The sequence below is a fragment of the Oryzias latipes genome, chromosome 2 (genome assembly GCF_053564925.1).
Source record: "Oryzias latipes strain Hd-rR chromosome 2, Olatipes_Hd-rR_3.1".
In the NCBI taxonomy this organism is placed as follows: Eukaryota; Metazoa; Chordata; class Actinopteri; order Beloniformes; family Adrianichthyidae; genus Oryzias; species Oryzias latipes.
This window is the reverse complement of record NC_136238.1, coordinates 4,134,569-4,153,298: the sequence shown is the minus strand read 5'-3', so window position 1 is coordinate 4,153,298 and position 18,730 is coordinate 4,134,569. Positions and strand designations below refer to the sequence as shown.

Genomic DNA, 18,730 nt, shown 5'->3' with positions numbered 1-18,730 from the left:
CTCATGGAAGAGAGGCCGACTCAGTTTCTACATTCAAAGTTAGACTGAAAACATTCCTCTGTGGACAGGATTATTGTCAGACTAGATCTACATGAGAACCTCTGAAAAAAGAGAGAAAGGAGCCTCAGAGTCTCAGCAGCAGCATACGGTAAGGTGGGAATGGGGGGTCAGTCATCACTCTGTAGTCATGTCATCAGTCGGTCATCTGTCAGTCATCATATTGATGTGAACACAACTGAAACATGGAGTCTGACCTCAGAGTCTGCAGTCTGCAGTCTGGACTCTCCAGAAAACCACACAGATGAACAACTCCTGAATCCAGCAGTTTGTTTATGCTCAGGTCCAGGTGTGTCAGATTGGACGGGTTTTTCTTCAGAGCTGAGCCCAGACCTTTACAGCTGATCTTTGACAAACTGCATCTCTCCAACCTGCAATGAGACAGAAAAGTGTGTTCAGGAGCAGTGATGCAGCTGGAGGTCCAGGAACTTGGTCCATTCAGTCAGGTGGGACCCGCCCTGATGAGACACTGACAGATGACATTTTCAGGAGAGATTTTGGATGAAAAGTCATAAAGACCTGGAAATAAAAAATGAATTATGCATGGGGGGGGTGGCTGTTTTGGAATTTGTTTACAGTCCCTGACAAAAGTCTTGTCGCTTATCCATTTTGTAGAAACAAAAGCGTATAACCTTACTTTTAATGAATCCATTGGTTTTAGAAATGTCGCATATGAAAGCTAAAACCCTCCCAAATTATGTTCAATATACTAAAATAAAACTGCTTCACTTAAGAAAGATTGGTCATTTAATGAACACAGAAAGGTCACATTTTGGCAAGACAAAAGTTTTGTGGCCTTGTCATATGATGCACCCAATCCTAGATTACAGCCTCACCTGTGTCAATTACTGATCAATCAACTAGTGGGTGGGTATAAAAAGAACCCCAGCACACCAGGCCTTCACATCAACTGCAACTTGACCTCTGACAACATGCCTAAGATTCACCCTGAGACCAAAGCGTTGATTATCAAGAGGCTGAAGACCAGATCCACTGCTGAGGTGGCTGACACCTTCAATGTGTCTCAGCGTCAAGTACAAAGAATAAGAAAAAGATTTGAAGAGACTGGAGATGTTTTTGACAAGCCCAGGTCCGCAAGACAACTGCTCGGGAGGACCATTTGTTGGTTCGAAAATCCAAGGCCAGCCCCTTTTCCACAGCAGCAGAGCTCCACCAGGCCTGGTCACCTCAAGTCCCTGTGTCAACCAGAACAGTTTGTATAATTCTGTCTCAAAATGGCCTCCATGGTCAAATCAGTGCCCAGAAACCAGCACTAAACAAAAGGCAATTGAAAAAACGTGTGGCATTTGCCAAGGCCCACAGCCTGCTAAAAGGATGGACGCTGGAAAAGTGGCAGAAGGTGGATTTCTCAGATGAGTCTTCAGTTGAATTACATCACAGGAGACCAACTGGAGCCCGCATATACCCAAGATTCACCCAGAAAACAGTTAAGTTTGGTGGCGGAAAAATCATGGTCTGGGGTTACATCCAGTATGGGGGTGTGCGAAACATTTGCAGGGTGGAAGGCAATATCAATAGCCTAAAATATCAAGAAGTTTTAGGTACCTCTTACATTCCCAACCATAAAAGGGGTCAAATTCTGCAGCAGGATGGTGCTCCATCGCATACTTCCATCTCTACATCAAAGTTCCTCAAGGTGCTCCAGGACTGGCCAGCCCAGTCACCAGACATGAACATCATTGAGCATGTCTGGGGTAGAATGGAAGACCAAACCAAAGAATCTTGATGAACTCTGGGAGGCATGGAAGACTGCTTTCTTTGCTATTCCTGATGACTTCATCCATAAATTGTATGAATCATTGTCAAACCGCATGGATGCTGTCCTTCAAGCTCATGGAAGTCATACAAGATAATAAATATGGATCTCACAGTAGCACTACTTAATTCACTGATGTTATGCAACATATTTTTGTTTTGAAGTAAATTATTTGTTACATTTTCACATTACTCTCTGTAGGCGACAAAACTTTTGTCTTGCCAAAATGTGACCGTTCTGTGTTCATTAAATGATCAATCTTTCTTAAGTGAAGCAATTTTATTTTAGTATATTGAACATAATTTGGGAGGGTTTTAGCTTTCATATGCGACATTTCTAAGACCAATGGATTCATTAAATGTGAGGCTATACGCTTTAGTTTCTACAAAATGGATAAGCGATAAGACTTTTGTCAGGGACTGTATATGCTGACCCAAAAACATGAAGTTTAAAGAAAATGCAGTAGATTTAACTTCAAAATGAAATGGAACTGAGAGTTAAACATGGATTTTCATCTGAATTATGGACCAAAAAAATAAAAGTTTAAATTCCAATAGATTTTACTTTGATTTAAGAAAAGTCTTTTTATTTTGGACAATCGACAGAATTGTCAAGAACACGTACGTTCGACTGCTCTTCGTGGACGTCACATCAGCTTTTAACACCATCATCCCGCAGACCCTCACCCAAAAACTACACACACTTGGACTGAGCCCCACTCCGTGCGACTGGGTCTTGGACTTCCTGACAGACAGACCACAGTCTGTGAAAATCCGCAACGTCTCCTCCTCCCCGATCACCCTCAGCACGGGCTCCCCCCAGGGCTGTGTGCTGAGCCCCCTCCTGTTCACCCTGCTGACGCACGACTGCACAGCGAGTCACCCCAGCTGTCTGATCGTGAAGTTTGCGGATGACACAGCTGTGGTTGGACGCATCTCCAACAACGATGAGTCCGACTACAGGCAGGAGGTGGAACATCTGGAGAGCTGGTGCAGAGACAACAACCTCTGCATCAACGGGAAGAAGACCAAGGAGATGATCTTGGATTTCAGGAAGGACAGATGCCCCCCTCTCCCCATTCACATTGGAGGGGACGTGGTGGAAGTGGTTTCCAGCTTCAGGTATCTGGGCGTGCACATCTCCAGCGACCTTACCTGGAGCACCAACACCTCCTGCCTGGTCAAGAAGGCACACCAGCGCCTCTATTTCCTGAGGAGGCTCAGGCGTGCTGGGATGGGGATCTCAGTCCTGACCTCCTTCTACAGGTGTGTGGTGGAGAGCGTCCTGACCTCCTTCTACAGGTGTGTGGTGGAAAGCGTCCTGACCTCCTTCTACAGGTGTGTGGTGGAGAGCGTCCTGACCTCCTTCTACAGGTGTGTGGTGGAGAGCGTCCTGACCTCCTTCTACAGGTGTGTGGTGGAGAGCGTCCTGACCTCCTTCTACAGGTGTGTGGTGGAGAGAGTCCTGGCCTCCTACAGGTGTGTGGTGGAGAGCGTCCTGGCCTCCTTCTACAGGTGTGTGGTGGAGAGCGTCCTGACCTCCTTCTACAGGTGTGTGGTGGAGAGCGTCCTGGCCTCCTACAGGTGTGTGGTGGAGAGCGTCCTGACCTCCTTCTACAGGTGTGTGGTGGAGAGCGTCCTGGCCTCCTACAGGTGTGTGGTGGAGAGCGTCCTGACCTCCTTCTACAGGTGTGTGGTGGAGAGCGTCCTGGCCTCCTTCTACAGGTGTGTGGTGGAGAGCGTCCTGACCTCCTTCTACAGGTGTGTGGTGGAGAGTGTCCTGGCCTCCTACAGGTGTGTGGTGGAGAGCGTCCTGACCTCCTTCTACAGGTGTGTGGTGGAGAGAGTCCTGGCCTCCTACAGGTGTGTGGTGGAGAGCGTCCTGGCCTCCTTCTACAGGTGTGTGGTGGAGAGCGTCCTGACCTCCTTCTACAGGTGTGTGGTGGAGAGCGTCCTGACCTCCTTCTACAGGTGTGTGGTGGAGAGAGTCCTGGCCTCCTACAGGTGTGTGGTGGAGAGCGTCCTGGCCTCCTTCTACAGGTGTGTGGTGGAGAGCGTCCTGACCTCCTTCTACAGGTGTGTGGTGGAGAGCGTCCTGGCCTCCTACAGGTGTGTGGTGGAGAGCGTCCTGACCTCCTTCTACAGGTGTGTGGTGGAGAGCGTCCTGACCTCCTTCTACAGGTGTGTGGTGGAGAGCGTCCTGGCCTCCTACAGGTGTGTGGTGGAGAGCGTCCTGACCTCCTTCTACAGGTGTGGTGGAGAGCGTCCTGACCTCCTTCTACAGGTGTGTGGTGGAGAGCGTCCTGACCTCCTTCTACAGGTGTGTGGTGGAGAGCGTCCTGACCTCCTTTTACAGGTGTGTGGTGGAGAGCGTCCTGGCCTCCTTCTACAGGTGTGTGGTGGAGAGCGTCCTGACCTCCTTCTACAGGTGTGTGGTGGAGAGCGTCCTGGCCTCCTACAGGTGTGTGGTGGAGAGCGTCCTGACCTCCTTTTACAGGTGTGTGGTGGAGAGCGTCCTGGCCTCCTTCTACAGGTGTGTGGTGGAGAGCGTCCTGACCTCCTTCTACAGGTGTGTGGTGGAGAGCGTCCTGACCTCCTTCTACAGGTGTGTGGTGGAGAGCGTCCTGACCTCCTTCTACAGGTGTGTGGTGGAGAGAGTCCTGGCCTCCTACAGGTGTGTGGTGGAGAGCGTCCTGGCCTCCTTCTACAGGTGTGTGGTGGAGAGCGTCCTGACCTCCTTCTACAGGTGTGTGGTGGAGAGCGTCCTGGCCTCCTACAGGTGTGTGGTGGAGAGCGTCCTGGCCTCCTTCTACAGGTGTGTGGTGGAGAGCGTCCTGGCCTCCTACAGGTGTGTGGTGGAGAGCATCCTGGCCTCCTTCTACAGGTGTGTGGCGGAGAGCGTCCTGGCCTCCTTCTACAGGTGTGTGGTGGAGAGCGTCCTGGCCTTCTACAGGTGTGTGGTGGAGAGCATCATGACCTCCTGCATCACAGTGTGGCATGGCAGCTGCTCTGCAGCAGAGAGGAAAGCTCTGCAACGAGTGACCAAAGCTGCACAGAGGACTGTGGGCTGCAGCCTGCCGTCCACCACTGACCTCTATACGACCAGATGCAGGAAACGGGCCTCCCACATCCTGAAAGACCCCACTCACCCCTGACACCCTCTGTTCTCCCTGCTCCCCTCAGGCAGGAGACTGAGGAGCATAAAGAGCAGGACCTCCAGACTGAGGAACAGTTTATTCCTTGAAGCAGTCAGACAGCTGAACTCCGGTTGATCACTGCACCCCCCCACCCCCCCTCCATGGACAACAAGCTAATTCTAAAGTGCAATATCACAGGGCTGTGCAGTAATTAATATAATATACTGTGCAATTTGAAACATACTTTCTGTGCAATACTCACCAGGAACCACACCGTAACATATTGATATGACATTGATATTATATTATTTATTTATGTCTGAATGTAAACGGCTGGCCCGGGACCAGAAAGCCTAATTTCGTTTTATCATGTGATAAAATGACAATAAAGATTTCCTGATTCCTGAATGTGGACCTTTTTCTCATTTTATTTTATTTCACAGCATTACCTTATAATAAAAATGTAAAAAGAATATAAAGATAAAAAGAATTCTCTGTCAATTATTGAAGATGGTTAAATTGATTGATTTCTAATTATTTTACTTCACTTGCTCCAAATATGGATTCATGATTTTTTCTAATGAAAAATAATTTGCACATATTTTAACTTTTGATACTTGATCAATTTTTGCTATGAACATTTCTGAAACAGTATTATGTTTATTTTACTGATATAGTATTATTTTTTAATCATATGCATTGTTTTTCTGAAGTATATAATCTGCATGTATTTTGGATAATTGATCTGCAAAGTGAAGCAAGTTTGATGATGGTAGAGGAGATCAGCGCTTCAGCCAGACCATTTACCCAGAGAGAAGTTCTGAAGAGCTTCGATTTGACCAGGATTTATCATTTAAGGCTCACAGATCTCAGACATGGAAAACTGCATTTTTCACCTGTTCAATATAGCTAAGATCAGAAATCTACTTTCTAAAAGTGATGCTGAAAAACTCATCCATGCATTTGTTACGTCTAGACTGGATTACTGTAACTCTTTGTTAGCAGCGTGTCCTAAGAGTTCCTTAAGAAGTCTCCAGATTGTTCAGAACGCAGCAGCAAGATTGTTAGCTGGAACTACCAGAAGAGATCACATCACTCCTGTGTTAGTTTCACTTCACTGGATCCCAGTTGATCCTAGAATCCAGTTCAAGATCCTCCTGTTAACCTATAAGGCCTTACATGGAATGACCCCATCCTATATCAAAGACCTCATAGTGCCTTACCATCCAATCAGAACACTTCACTCACTAAATGCAGGACTGCTTGTGGTTCCTAGAATTAGTCAAAGTACGGTTGGAGGTAGAGCGTTTAGCCACCAAGCCCCTGTTTTCTGGAATAAACTCCCAGCTCATGGAAGAGAGGCCGACTCAGTTTCTACATTCAAAGTTAGACTGAAAACATTCCTCTGTGGACAGGATTATTGTCAGACTAGATCTACATGAGAACCTCTGAAAAAAGAGAAAAAGGAGCCTCAGAGTCTCAGCAGCAGCATACGGTAAGGTGGGAATGGGGGGGTCAGTCATCACTCTGTAGTCATATCATCAGTCAGTCATCTGGACTCATCATATTGATGTGAACACAACTGAAACATGGATTCTAACCTCAGAGTCTGCAGTCTGCAGTCTGGACTCTCCAGAAAACCACACAGATGAAGAACTCCTGGATCCTGCAGGTTCTGGTTCAAGCTCAGGTCCAGGTATTTCAGATTGGACGGGTTTTTCTTCAGAGCTGAGCCCAGAACTTCACAGCTGATCTCTGACAAACTGCAGTTCTCCAATCTGCAATGAGACAGAAAAGTGTGTTCAGGAGCAGTGATGCAGCTGGAGGTCCAGGAACTTGGTCCATTCAGTCAGGTGGGACCCGCCCTGATGAGACACTGACAGATGACATTTTCAGGAAAGATTTTTACGACGGAGTTTTAGGGCCACGGTGAGGAAAAAAAAAATTCTGGCCAACGTGGCGAGATTAAAGTCGTCATGTCGACTTTAATCTCGTCTTGACGAGAAAAAACTTGACACAAAGTTTCGAGAAAAAACTCGTCTTGTCGAGATAAAAGTCGAAATAAAGTTTCGAGATTAAAGTCGCAATGTTGCGCGCGAGAGAAAAAAACTAAATTTACGAGATTATTGTGGAAGTGAGCATCATGCAGAGCAGCAGGTGAACACCGTGCAGCAGCAGAGCAGACCGACTAAACTTTGTTGAACAGGTGAGCTGAATGTTTATTGGTAACGTCCCAAATGTCTGGAGGCTCATTTGATTGATTTACGATTCATTAAAGTTTTATTTATTGATGGTTGGTTTGCAGGATCTCTGCAGCCCGATGAAGCCATCGGGTGTCCCTGCAGCTGTCTGCTTGAATCATTTCTTCCTCCACCAAAGACAAGATCTCTATGTTTGTGTGACGCTTCCGTCTGAGGAGGAGAAGCACTTTTTGCCTTTTTCAACGTTTTAATGCTAATATAACAGACTATTTTCATTCATCTTTGTTTTGTAATGATCAAACCGGTCGCTTCATCTGCAGGAGGGGGCGTATGTAACACTGTTTACATCCGCATTGGTGTTCAGGTGACAGGTTCATGACGTAATGTGACAAATGAACTTCAGGTTATGTGAATGAAAAGGAGAATAAAGGCTGCAGCGGTCCTCTACACCCAAACGTGTCTCTGAGCTCCTTATTTTAGTGATGAAAGTCTGCTTTACTGACACCGAACCCCGGAAAGACTGCTACACGGAAAATAATCTGATTATGAGTCGCCAAAAGGTTCAGAATCTCTTTGTTTTAAACCTATAATAATCCGGCAATGAAGCTTCACAAAAGGCTCCACATATTTCATCTTCAAACTAGGCTCCGATAAACAGACCACTACGGGGTTTTCTCCTTATTAATCTATGACTTTTTTCCCGTGAATGTACGAGTTTTTATCTGCTAATAAAATTACTTTTATTGGTGGCCGTAAAACTCTTTTGTAAACTCTTAAATACAAAGCCACTAGCTCACTAACATAAGCCATAACACTGAATACTCCTGAAAGACTCAGTTTCTCTGCTCTCGCGCAACATTGCGACTTTGATCTCGAAACTTTATTTCGACTTTTATCTCGACACGACAAGTTTTTTTCTCGAAACTTTGTGTCGAGTTTTTTCTCGTCATGACGAGATTAAAGTCGACATGACGACTTTAATCTCGTCATGTTGGCCAGAATTTTATTTCCTCACCGTGGCCCTAAAACTCCGTCGTAGATTTTGGATGAAAAATCATGACGACCTGGAAATAAAAATGCATAATGCATGGATAATGCATAATGCATTGTTTAGCAATTTCTTTTTTTTGTTGACCTGAAAACATGAAGTTTAATGAAAATGCAGTAGATTTAATATATTTTTAAAATGTAATGTAACTGGGGGTTGAAAATGGATTTTCATCTGAATTATGGAACAAAACAAACAAAAGTTTAAATTCCAATAGATTTTATTTTGATTTAAAGCTTTGACTTAAGAAGAGTCTTTTTTTTTTGACAATTCACAGAATTGTTATTTTATTTTATTTCAAAGCATTGCTTCATAATAAAAAAAAATAAAAATTACAAAGAAAATAAAGATAAAAATAATTCTGTTAATTATTTAAATTAGTAAAATTGATTTCTAATTATTACTGAAAGAGTGGTATGTTTATTTTACTGATATAGTATTAACATTATTAGGCAATTTCATGATGGAATGAGGGCACAGGTTTCAGTTGGTAGTGGACCCAGTGACACCTTTCCAGTTAACCATGGCGTGAAGCAGGGATGGGTACCGAGCCCCGGTTTTGTACGAGCCCCAGGGTCACATTCTTCAGGACCGCAGTATCGTTAAGAACTGACCTGAACGGTCTGCTATCGGCACTGGAGAAGTGGCTTTTTTTGTGTCCCACAAGATATAAACGTTATCTGCCATATTTAACTCATCAAGTCAGTCAATTTTCCTTTAATTAACGATGATGTTAATTTCGCTGTTTTCGCTGAACAAGAGAGGTTTGTCTGGCTATTTGTGCACACGGGGGGGCGGAGCTGTTCAGACAGTACGCCCGCGCACACACACAAGGCAAGGGAGCGCGCACACAGACAGTGGTGATCTCGTAGGGGACACGTGACTGCCCCCCGAAAAAAATCCTTTTATCCCCCTATATACTAAGAACACCCATATCCGTGTAAAATTAATGAAGTTTGCGTCAAGGAGTCCCTTTGATGCCCTTTGATGCACTTTATGTTCTTAATTTGTTATTTATTCATTTTTTTTTCGTCCTCATAAAGTATCGATAAGAGTATCGTTAAAATACCGGATGGATAAGCAGTATCGATAAGAGTAGTAGTACTGTTAAAACCTTAACGATACCCATCCCTAGCTGTGTACTGGCACTAATCCTCTTCTCTCTTCATCTTACAGCTGTACTGGATACTATGAAAGAAGGCCCAAACAAGGGTGTCTTCATTCGCACAAGAACTGATGGTAAACTCTTCAACCTCGCCCGTCTTCGTGCCCACACTAAGACACAGGACGTGTGTCAGAGAACTACTTCATGCTGATGACTCAGCCCATCTAGCTAGTAACGCAAGGGTGGGCAATTATTTTAACTGGCGGGCCACATTGGGTTCTAACATTGGATAAAAGGGCCAGACCATGAGCAGATGCGTGCAGTGAGAATGATATAACATGGAATGTAGATAAAAACATTTGGATGGAAAATTATATTCTAAAACAAAACATTCTAGAGTTCTTAGTTTAAAACTTTTGCTCCCATTTTAGATCTCTTTTTTATTGTGAAGCCCTTTGGTACCTTCAAGGAGTTGTAAAGTGCTGTATGAATAAATTTTCATTCATTCATGACCCTTTTAATAAAATAAATAACACTATTTATGAAATAGAACAATGACCAAATATCTATAAATAAATAAAGGATCCTCTCCAGTCATAAATTCCGCTGAGATTTTGAGGACTGCAGCTGCGCTGTGACCCGCTGCACGTCTGTTTCTCATCCAGTAATAATGAAAAAGCACATTTCTATGTCTCCTGCTGCAGCTACAAATATATCTGCACGACCTTTTTACCAGTACAAAGTTCCTCGTTTATTGCAGGAGTTCTAAAAATAACCAAGATCGGTGAAATCCACGGAGTCTGATTACAGACGTGTATGACAGTAAAACTCCTCACTGCCTAAATACAGCTTTCTCACACAAACATGAACATTTTCTCCCTTTTTTCTTGTTTAAATTCTCAAACCTTCCTAGAAATGAGGTCCAGGATCTTAGAATGAAAACAAAGATGTGATCGATCACAGATTTCTTAAGCTCTGAAGAGATCTGTGTTTCTAGGAGACACGGCACGGACTGAGGAGATTGATTGTAGGGTTGTGCCGATGGACGTCGTCCATCGTGATGGGTGACTGACATCCCGATGGAGAGACCACCATCGTGATGCCACGCCCCCGCCACGTTGCGCGTCGACACCATAAGCCGCGGTTACATGTACAAAATATCTTGATGGGATCAATGGTCGGATTAGAATCCAACCGTGTAGATGGGCCCAGATAAATGTTTTCAGAATATAAAAACGTTCACTAAGGTCACAATTTCGGTCGGAATAAATCATTCGCACATGCGCAGTTTGAAAACCGGAAGGGGATACAACTTTCGCCGAGCGGTTTTTTTTTCCAAACTTTATTGAATGTAACAATTCAATACAAACATAACAGCGCCGAGCGGCTATATACATTGACATGTCAGCTCGGTAAAATACGAGATGATCTTCTAAACGTGCTTTTAATAATGTTACGGTTATTATGAAACACCTGTTCGCTCATCATTTGAATTTTAATCCGTGTGGTCAGTGCTTTTTCTGAACGGAGCCAGGATTAGCAGTATGCTAACACGGGCTAACAACGTTAGCTTTGGGTGGGGCTGCATCCTGTGAATAACATCAGCCTTTATTTAGTCGGGACACGACTGGAAACACAAATCCACGTGATTGTTTGAATGTTTTCTAAGGACTGAGCGACATTTCTGCTTTGATGCTCAAACCTCTGTGTCTGCTGACGATCCGAGCTGTGCTCAGACACACGTTTAGACCCGGTTCTGAGTTCGGTTGATTGTACCCCTAGAGCTGCGGGACGGATCGCAGTCTTAAATCTCCCACACATACCGCTCATGTACCCCCCCCCCTTCCCATCAAACACAAAGCTGTAAATCCGCACTCCGCCGGTCCACTTCGCTAAGTGCGGGAGTGGGCTACTTCTTTTCTATCTTGCTTGTTACTTTTTCTGTTAAAGTCACTTCCGTCAGTTTATACTGGATCATCGCGGATTAACCATTAGTTGGGAAATAAAATGAAAAAAGCAAAATAACGAATAGCAGTTATATAAGAACGAAAAATCGTCCATCCCGATTGTTGACAGCAAACATCGTCAACGGCCAAATTAGGAGACATCGCCCAACCCTAATTGATTGACAAGGTCTCTAGCCAATCTGCACACAGAACAGGGTACGCTGTATAAAAAAGGCAGCATAATCGCTCTAAAAGAATGAGCTAAACCGGGAAAGATGAACTGCGACGTAGAAAGGAAAGACTGTCTTGTGTTGTGTTTGACAGATTATAGAGGCTTTAAGGTTGGAGCACAGACTGCAGAAGTGGGGAAGAAAATGTCAAGTCTTGATCGTCTGGCCAGATTAAAAAAAACAAAAAAACATGGGTCTCTGATATTGTTCAGCGGGCCGGACCAAACATGGAGGCGGGCCGGATCCAGCCCGCGGCCCGTAGTTTGCCCACCGCTGTAGTAACGCATCTGATATGCAACAGATTGTAGATCGCTTTTCCTCCGCAGCTGAGATTTTTGGATTGAAGATTAATATCTCTAAGACCAAACTACTGTATCAGCCTCCCACATTATCCAACGAACACCCAGAGACGATTATGGTCCATGATGAACCACTGAAATCAACAGAAAGTTTTACTTACCTGGGCAGTACCTTAACTAACTCAAACTCAGCTGATCTGGAAGTGGAACAGAGAATACTTTCTGCCACTAAGGCCTATGGTGCACTACAAAACAGACTGTGGAGTTGCCATGACATCAGCAGTAGGACCAAAGTGAAGGTATATGCAGCCGCAGGCTTTCCCTGTTTGCTATACTCTATCGAGTGTACCACTCTCTACAGCAGACACATCAAGGCTCTAACAAGACTTCAGCTTCGCCCCCTTTGCTTCTTTCTTAACATCAAGTGGCAAGACCGTATGTTGAGATTTTGAGACGTGCCAACACAGTGTTGATGCCCTAATAACATCGTCCCAACTTCGATGGGCAGGGCATGTATGTATGTCGGATTGCCCAAAGCAGTATTCTACTCTGAACTTTTTCAAGGAAAAGGAGCCGCGGTGGACAGAAACTATGCTATAGAGCTGTGTTAAAGCTACACATGAAGAGAGCAGGCATTCCACACTACAACTGGGAAGAAGAAGCCCTACAAAAATCCAAATGGCGTGAAACTTTAAAGAAAGCCATGAAAACCATTGAAGACCAACGCCAACGTGAATACCAACGGCACATCACCGGCGTCACTCCGTAGCAACCTCAACCGATTTCAAATGCTTGAGATGTGATCGCTTCTGCAGATCCCGCGCTGGGCTAGCAGCCCACATGACAGCCTGTCATTTTCTATTCCTCAAACTCGAGACAGTCAACTTCAACACACGAAGGACAGCCATATTTTTTAATCACATACATGATTTTTCTAATGAACATAATCTGCCTATTTTGTAGATAACTAAACTGATGTTGATTTCTAAAATACTTATTTTTTTATATAATAAATAATTCATCTTTGTCATGTGCTTTATTGATATTTAAGGATTCTTAAATCTGTCTGATAAAAGTGATGAACTGGATAATGATAAATGATGTCATAAAATGGTTACAGTAGAACAGGGGTGGATTATACAAGTTCACTTCCTTCCACTCCATTTCAAGCAATATTTAATTTTATGTGTAATTATTCTAAGTTTGATACGTCTTTGTATGAATGTATAGCTGATGATTTTAATGTTTTTGTGTATTATTTTTACTTGAATGTTTAAAATAAACCATTTCAAATCAAAATCTAATCAAATCAAATCAAAAATTCAAATATCATTCATTCATCTTTAATCCTAAATTTTTAAATGCATTTTCAAATGACATCATCACATTGTAAAGGGAATTGTTCATTGGAAATTGATGATCACTTTGAATCATGGGTAAAAAAATTCATCAATAGGAAAATCTTGATCACATTTTAAGGGATCCAACACAAATCAAGAGAATATACAAAGTTTTTACCCCCTGCAGATATTTTACAGAGATTCATGAAAACAAAGTTGCTGATTCATGAAGACAAAGTTGCTGATTCATGAAAACTCATCAAAGAGACATTGTAGAATCTTCCAACAGCAAAGCTAAATGAACAGAACCCTGTTCAGAACCTTTAGAACAGGAAATCCCCCTCTGTGTTCCAGAGAAATCCACAATGAGTCCAGATTTCCAAAAGAACTGGGATTAGCGGTTTGGCCCTGAAGAACTCATGACCAGGGGCCTCATTTATAAAACTTTGCGTAGGATTTACGTCAGAAGTGGCGTACGGATGAAACATAGGACGTGCGTACGCACAGAAATATTCGGATTTATAAAACCGTGCGCACGCACATCCTACGCATCTTTCCCTTAATAAATCACAATCAATTCTAAATGTTCCGCAGCTTTTGCGGCTTCATGACACGCCCATAGTTGCCCATAAATAGTCAGTGAAACGCCCACAAGTTAATATTAATTGATAGCGAAACCATGGCAAATACAGAGAGGAAATCAAAAAAACGTAACTTCACTCAATGTGAAGTAGAAGTGATCGTTGGCGAGGTGGAAAAGAGGAGAAAAGTGTTGTTTGGAGGGCACAGTGTGGGCATTACTAATGCCAAAAAGGCACGTGAGCGGCAAACGGTGGCAGACGCCGTAAATACTGTAGCCTCACAACCTCGGACCGTGGCCGAAATAAAAAGCCCGCAAAGGTCAAATAGGACGGCTCGAGGAAGTGGGAACCGGCTCATAAGCCAGTCGTCCTCGTTTGCCAGCAAGTCTTCTTGCCGTCTAAAGATGCGTTCACTCCCAATTCTTCCATTTGCCACATCTTCTAAGAGCGCAAGATCAGCCATTGTGCGTCATTACGCATTGTGATGGGGCATTTTATTTCCCTCCATTTAATTACATCTGACAATCTACAGATGTCGGTAATAATCCACGTGGAAATGGGAAATTGTTCAGCGCAAAAGTAATTTCTTGTTGCTTTCTGAATGGTTGAGACATACGCCATACATGGTTTTATCAAAAATAAAACAAACTAAAGGCATATGCATGAATACCATAATTCTGTAGCTTATGAAGAAATGCTTTACTATGAAAACAACTTTCCCCAGTGGAAAATTAATCAATCTATCTATCTATCTATCTATCTATCTATCTGCATCTATATCTGCTCCTCCAGACGGACACATTGACGGGAATATCAGTTTTGTACATTATTTCGTTCTGTTAACTATATTATTTATGAGGATGAATTGCACAACATGCCAATATTGCAGAACATATTTCACTTTTCTTTCTGCAAATATGTGTTCATTTGAATTTTCGTTTGATCTTTTTTGTTTGTTTCACTGCTGATCGATCAAACGGGTGTTGGTGTAGCTGTTAATTGTAAGACTTGCTTTGTGAAGTCTTCATGTTATTTCTGAGAGGCAGTATTGTCATTTTCACTTTCACGTGTTTCTTCCATCTGCCAACGGTGTCGCCGTTTCTCATTTCACCCGTTTTTGTGCGTACGCCTGGGTCAGAGCTTGCGTGAAGGACCGCACATTTTCCCGTCAAGTTGCTTTTTATAAATCTCAATTATTGCGTAGAGAGTGGCGTACGCCTTCTTTTGTGCGTACGCAACATTTATAAATGAGGCCCCAGGACTGCTGCTGAACTAGTTCAGATAGTTAACGGCACATTTGAGGGAGAGAAATGACAGAGCAATGCAATATTGGAGTGTGTCTGAAGGTCACACACACAACAAGCTCTGAAGAATTCAACTTCTGTTGTTCTGAGTAAAGTCAGCCTGCCCACTTCTCACAACAACAGATGAAAATAGCAGCTAGCAAGCTACACAAGCGCACACCATACAATACAACAAAGAAACACTTGGAGGCAGAATTAGGAACAATTCTGCCTCCATAGTGCTGCGTTTCAGCACTATGGCCCCCGTTTATGGAACAGTCTGCCAGAGGATCTGAGGGCAGCAGAGAGCGTTAATGCTTTTAAGAAAAGGCTCAAGACCCATCTTTTTAATCTGGCTTTTAGCTAATTTTATTTATATATTTATTTATTTTTACTCCTTTTATTTATCTATTTATTCACTTATTTATTTATATGTATTAACTTATTTTTTTTTATTTATTGATCCATTTTGTTTTGTTTTATGAACTTGAAATAGATTTTTAAAGCGTAATTTTAATTTACCGTATTTCAATGTTTTATTGTTTTTATCAATATGTTTCCTTTTTTATTCTCATTTTCATTTCCGGTGCTTCCTCAGCTGGAACCCCTCCCTCTGGGACGGCTGCTGTTCAGCCACTGCGGCTCTAGATGGGGACCTGCATCACCGCTTAGCTGTGGTGGAGCGGTCCCCGCCTGTGATACTGCATTTGGCTGTGTATGCGGCTGTTCACAGAGGGGGAGGTTCCAATTACCAGCGTTTCCAGCATCATGTTCTTGTGCTCAGCCTATTTCTAATTGTCTTTCCCCATCGGTTTAAGGGTGGGAGGTGTGAAAGGAGTGGGGGGCTAGGTACGGGGATGGGGGCACTATTTACTTATTTATTTATTTATTTGTTTGTTTATTTATTTATTTATTTATTTATCTATTTATTTATTAATCATCATGATTTTTTTATTTTATTTTGTTGTGTTTTAATGTAAAGCACTTTGTGTTATATTTTAATATGAAAAGTGCTTTATAAATAAAGTTTGATTTGATTTGATTTGAAAGAGCATTTTCTGTCAATCCCTCTTCTGTCAGAGTAGAAGATCCAGAAAGCAGAAGAGATGAAGATTCAGACACTTCATCAGACGCTTTTCAGCCGTGCAGAATCACAAAGTGAAGCAAGTTTGATCATGGCAGAGGAGATCAGCGCTTCAGCCAGACCATTTACCCAGAGAGAAGTTCTGAAGAGCTTTGATTTGACCAGGATTTATTATTTAAGGCTCACAGATCTCAGACGTGGAAAACTGCATTTTTTCACCTGTTCAATATAGCTAAGATCAGAAATATACTTTCTAGCCTCAGAGTCTCAGCAGCAGCATACGGTAAGGTGGGAATGGGGGGGGGGGGGGGGGGGGGTCAGTCATCACTCTGTAGTCATGTCATCAGTCAGTCATCTGGACTCATCATATTGATGTGAACACAACTGAAACATGGAGTCTGACCTCAGAGTCTGCAGTCTGCAGCCTGGACTCCTCAGAAAACCACACAGACGAAGAACTCCTGAATCCTTCAGGTTCTGGTTCCAGCTCAGGTCCAGTTCTGTCAGATTAGATGGGTTTTTCTTCAGAGCTGAGGCCAGAACTTTACAGCCGATCTCTGACAAACTGCAGACCTTCAACCTGCAATGAGACAGAAAAGTGTTTTCAGGAGCAGTGATGCAGCTGGAGGTCCAGGAACTTGGTCCATTCAGTCAGGTGGGACCCGCCCTGATGAGACACTGACAGATGACATTTTTATGGGGGGGGGCTGTTTAGCAATTTATTTATCCTGTGGAGTCAAACTCACAATTTCCACATGAGAAAAAACAAAGTTCAGCTGCTTTAACCACTTGATCAGGAGTGGCGAGCAAGTTTGACACCAAGAGCCAATTTTTTTCTCTGTGAGAGTCAAAGAGCCACACCACACACTAACTTGCCAAGACATACACACACAAACACGCAATTAAAGCCGTATTATTTTCCATAACACACTCCTCTCTTTAAAGCAGAACAGCAAGTATTGTACTTGTGTTTATTTCAAGGTAGGTGTCCACCTTCAATACACGCATCAATGCAGCTTAGCCAGAGTTAACACACTTAACCCTGGAGGTCACATACCCCTACACACACACACACAGGGACCTCTCTCTAATCTCATACTCACACACACACACACACACACACACACACCCACACACCCACACACACACACACACACACACTCTCTCTCTATCTCACTTTTGTCTCTGCCTCTCTCTGACACAAAACTACTCAGTGACGTGCAGTAAGGTGGATTCTGGTGAGGCACTGACTCCTCTGATGTCAAATTTACAATAGGATTTAACTGGTAATTCTTTGTAACTAAACATTCCTCTTTCAATGTCCCTTACACCAACGAATTCACAAACATCTGGACAGAGCATCCTTATGGTGTCCAAATAATTCATATTCATAATAAAAACATTAAATACATTACACTTCAGATTTATGTAGCATAAATTACTTTGAGCCTTCATTTAAAATTTTTGCTTTTGACATTTGTTTTATTTAACATGACTGATTGACCTGCAGAAGCTGATGATTTATGTTACACTAATGCATATCAGCAAATTATCTCCTTCACGAAGTGACAGTGAACTTTCTCCATTAGATAACAATTCTTGCAGCTCCTGCACACATTCAGGGCCAATGTATGTGTACCCTCACTCAAACAGCCAAACAGCATGAACCTCACTTCTGCTAACAGCTACCTGGCTCATGGTTTTGCACTCAAGATTACCCACTTCCCATGATCCTTAGGGGCATAAGGCGGGGCTAACCCCCGGGCCAGTCTTAGACTATCTGATCGGTTCCTTAACGTGAGTGTCAGTCAGAACGGACCGATGCCTTGATTTCATGTTTCCAGGTACTAAACAGGGACTGGCAGACATATTGAGGAGAACATCGACAGAAGATTGAGAGCAGCTCTTTTCCACACGGGGATTTCTCTGTTCTCCAAAACGTAATAGGGCCCCTTTTTCAGAGAGATTTCAGCTCAATCATCTCCAGTTGTCTCGCTGCCTCATCAGTGACAAGCGGGGATCTCAGGCAGTCAGTCTCTGCATTAAAGGGTCCATGATAAAAGTAATCTGCAGTCGTTTCCATCCAGTTGCGCAAGCAGCGTCACGTTCTGCGCTTTATTCATTTGGATTGCAGCTTTCTGCTGTGTGATCTCCGCAAAGAAGGAAAGTGGGACAGAAATTGTTGTTTTGAATGTGCACTTTGAAAAGCTTCAACTTGTTCATAAAGGAGACAATTTGTGTCAGATCAGGAAGAGCTTTTGATTTTCTCAGGGATACGTTAAGTTCTTTTCTGTCATGAGCAATGTAAGTGCTTCCAAAAGCTCATAATGATAAACATCGTGAGTTCCCATTCCATTCAGTAAAAAAGTAAGAATCTTCCCATTCTTCGCAGAGCCAATGTTGACTTATTTTTTCCGGCATTGGGTGTAACCCGCGGTCACGTAGATGTCAGGAGCAGCTTCGAAAATGCACACAGCCAATTTAATTTTATTATCGTTTATTTTTAATCCCCTCTGATGGATTTGAGTGTGGTTTAAGAGGTTAAGAAATTAGGCACAGTATTGTAACAACTCAGCTGCTACGTCACTGTGGCAGGGAAGCAAGAAGTACGCTGCTGATTAACTGACAGCGTTGGGGAGCTGT

General features: G+C 43.2%; 1 protein-coding gene across 10 annotated transcripts in view; it reads right to left on the bottom strand.

The window, feature by feature from the left end:
• Positions 1-18,730, bottom strand: part of LOC144983678 (NACHT, LRR and PYD domains-containing protein 12-like) — a 128,325-nt gene that overhangs the window by 91,855 nt on the left and 17,740 nt on the right. For 6 of the 10 annotated variants that reach the window (XM_078930732.1, XM_078930720.1, XM_078930729.1 and 3 more), the window contains exons 5-6: positions 16,491-16,667; positions 6,572-6,748 (exon numbers count right to left, since the gene is read on the bottom strand). In XM_078930732.1, the coding sequence (XP_078786858.1) occupies positions 6,572-6,748; positions 16,491-16,667 (354 nt within the window). Of the gene's footprint in view, positions 1-254; positions 429-6,571; positions 6,749-16,490; positions 16,668-18,730 lie in introns of all 10 variants that reach the window. The other 4 variants (XM_078930717.1, XM_078930726.1, XM_078930724.1 and 1 more) reach the window with 1 other exon arrangement.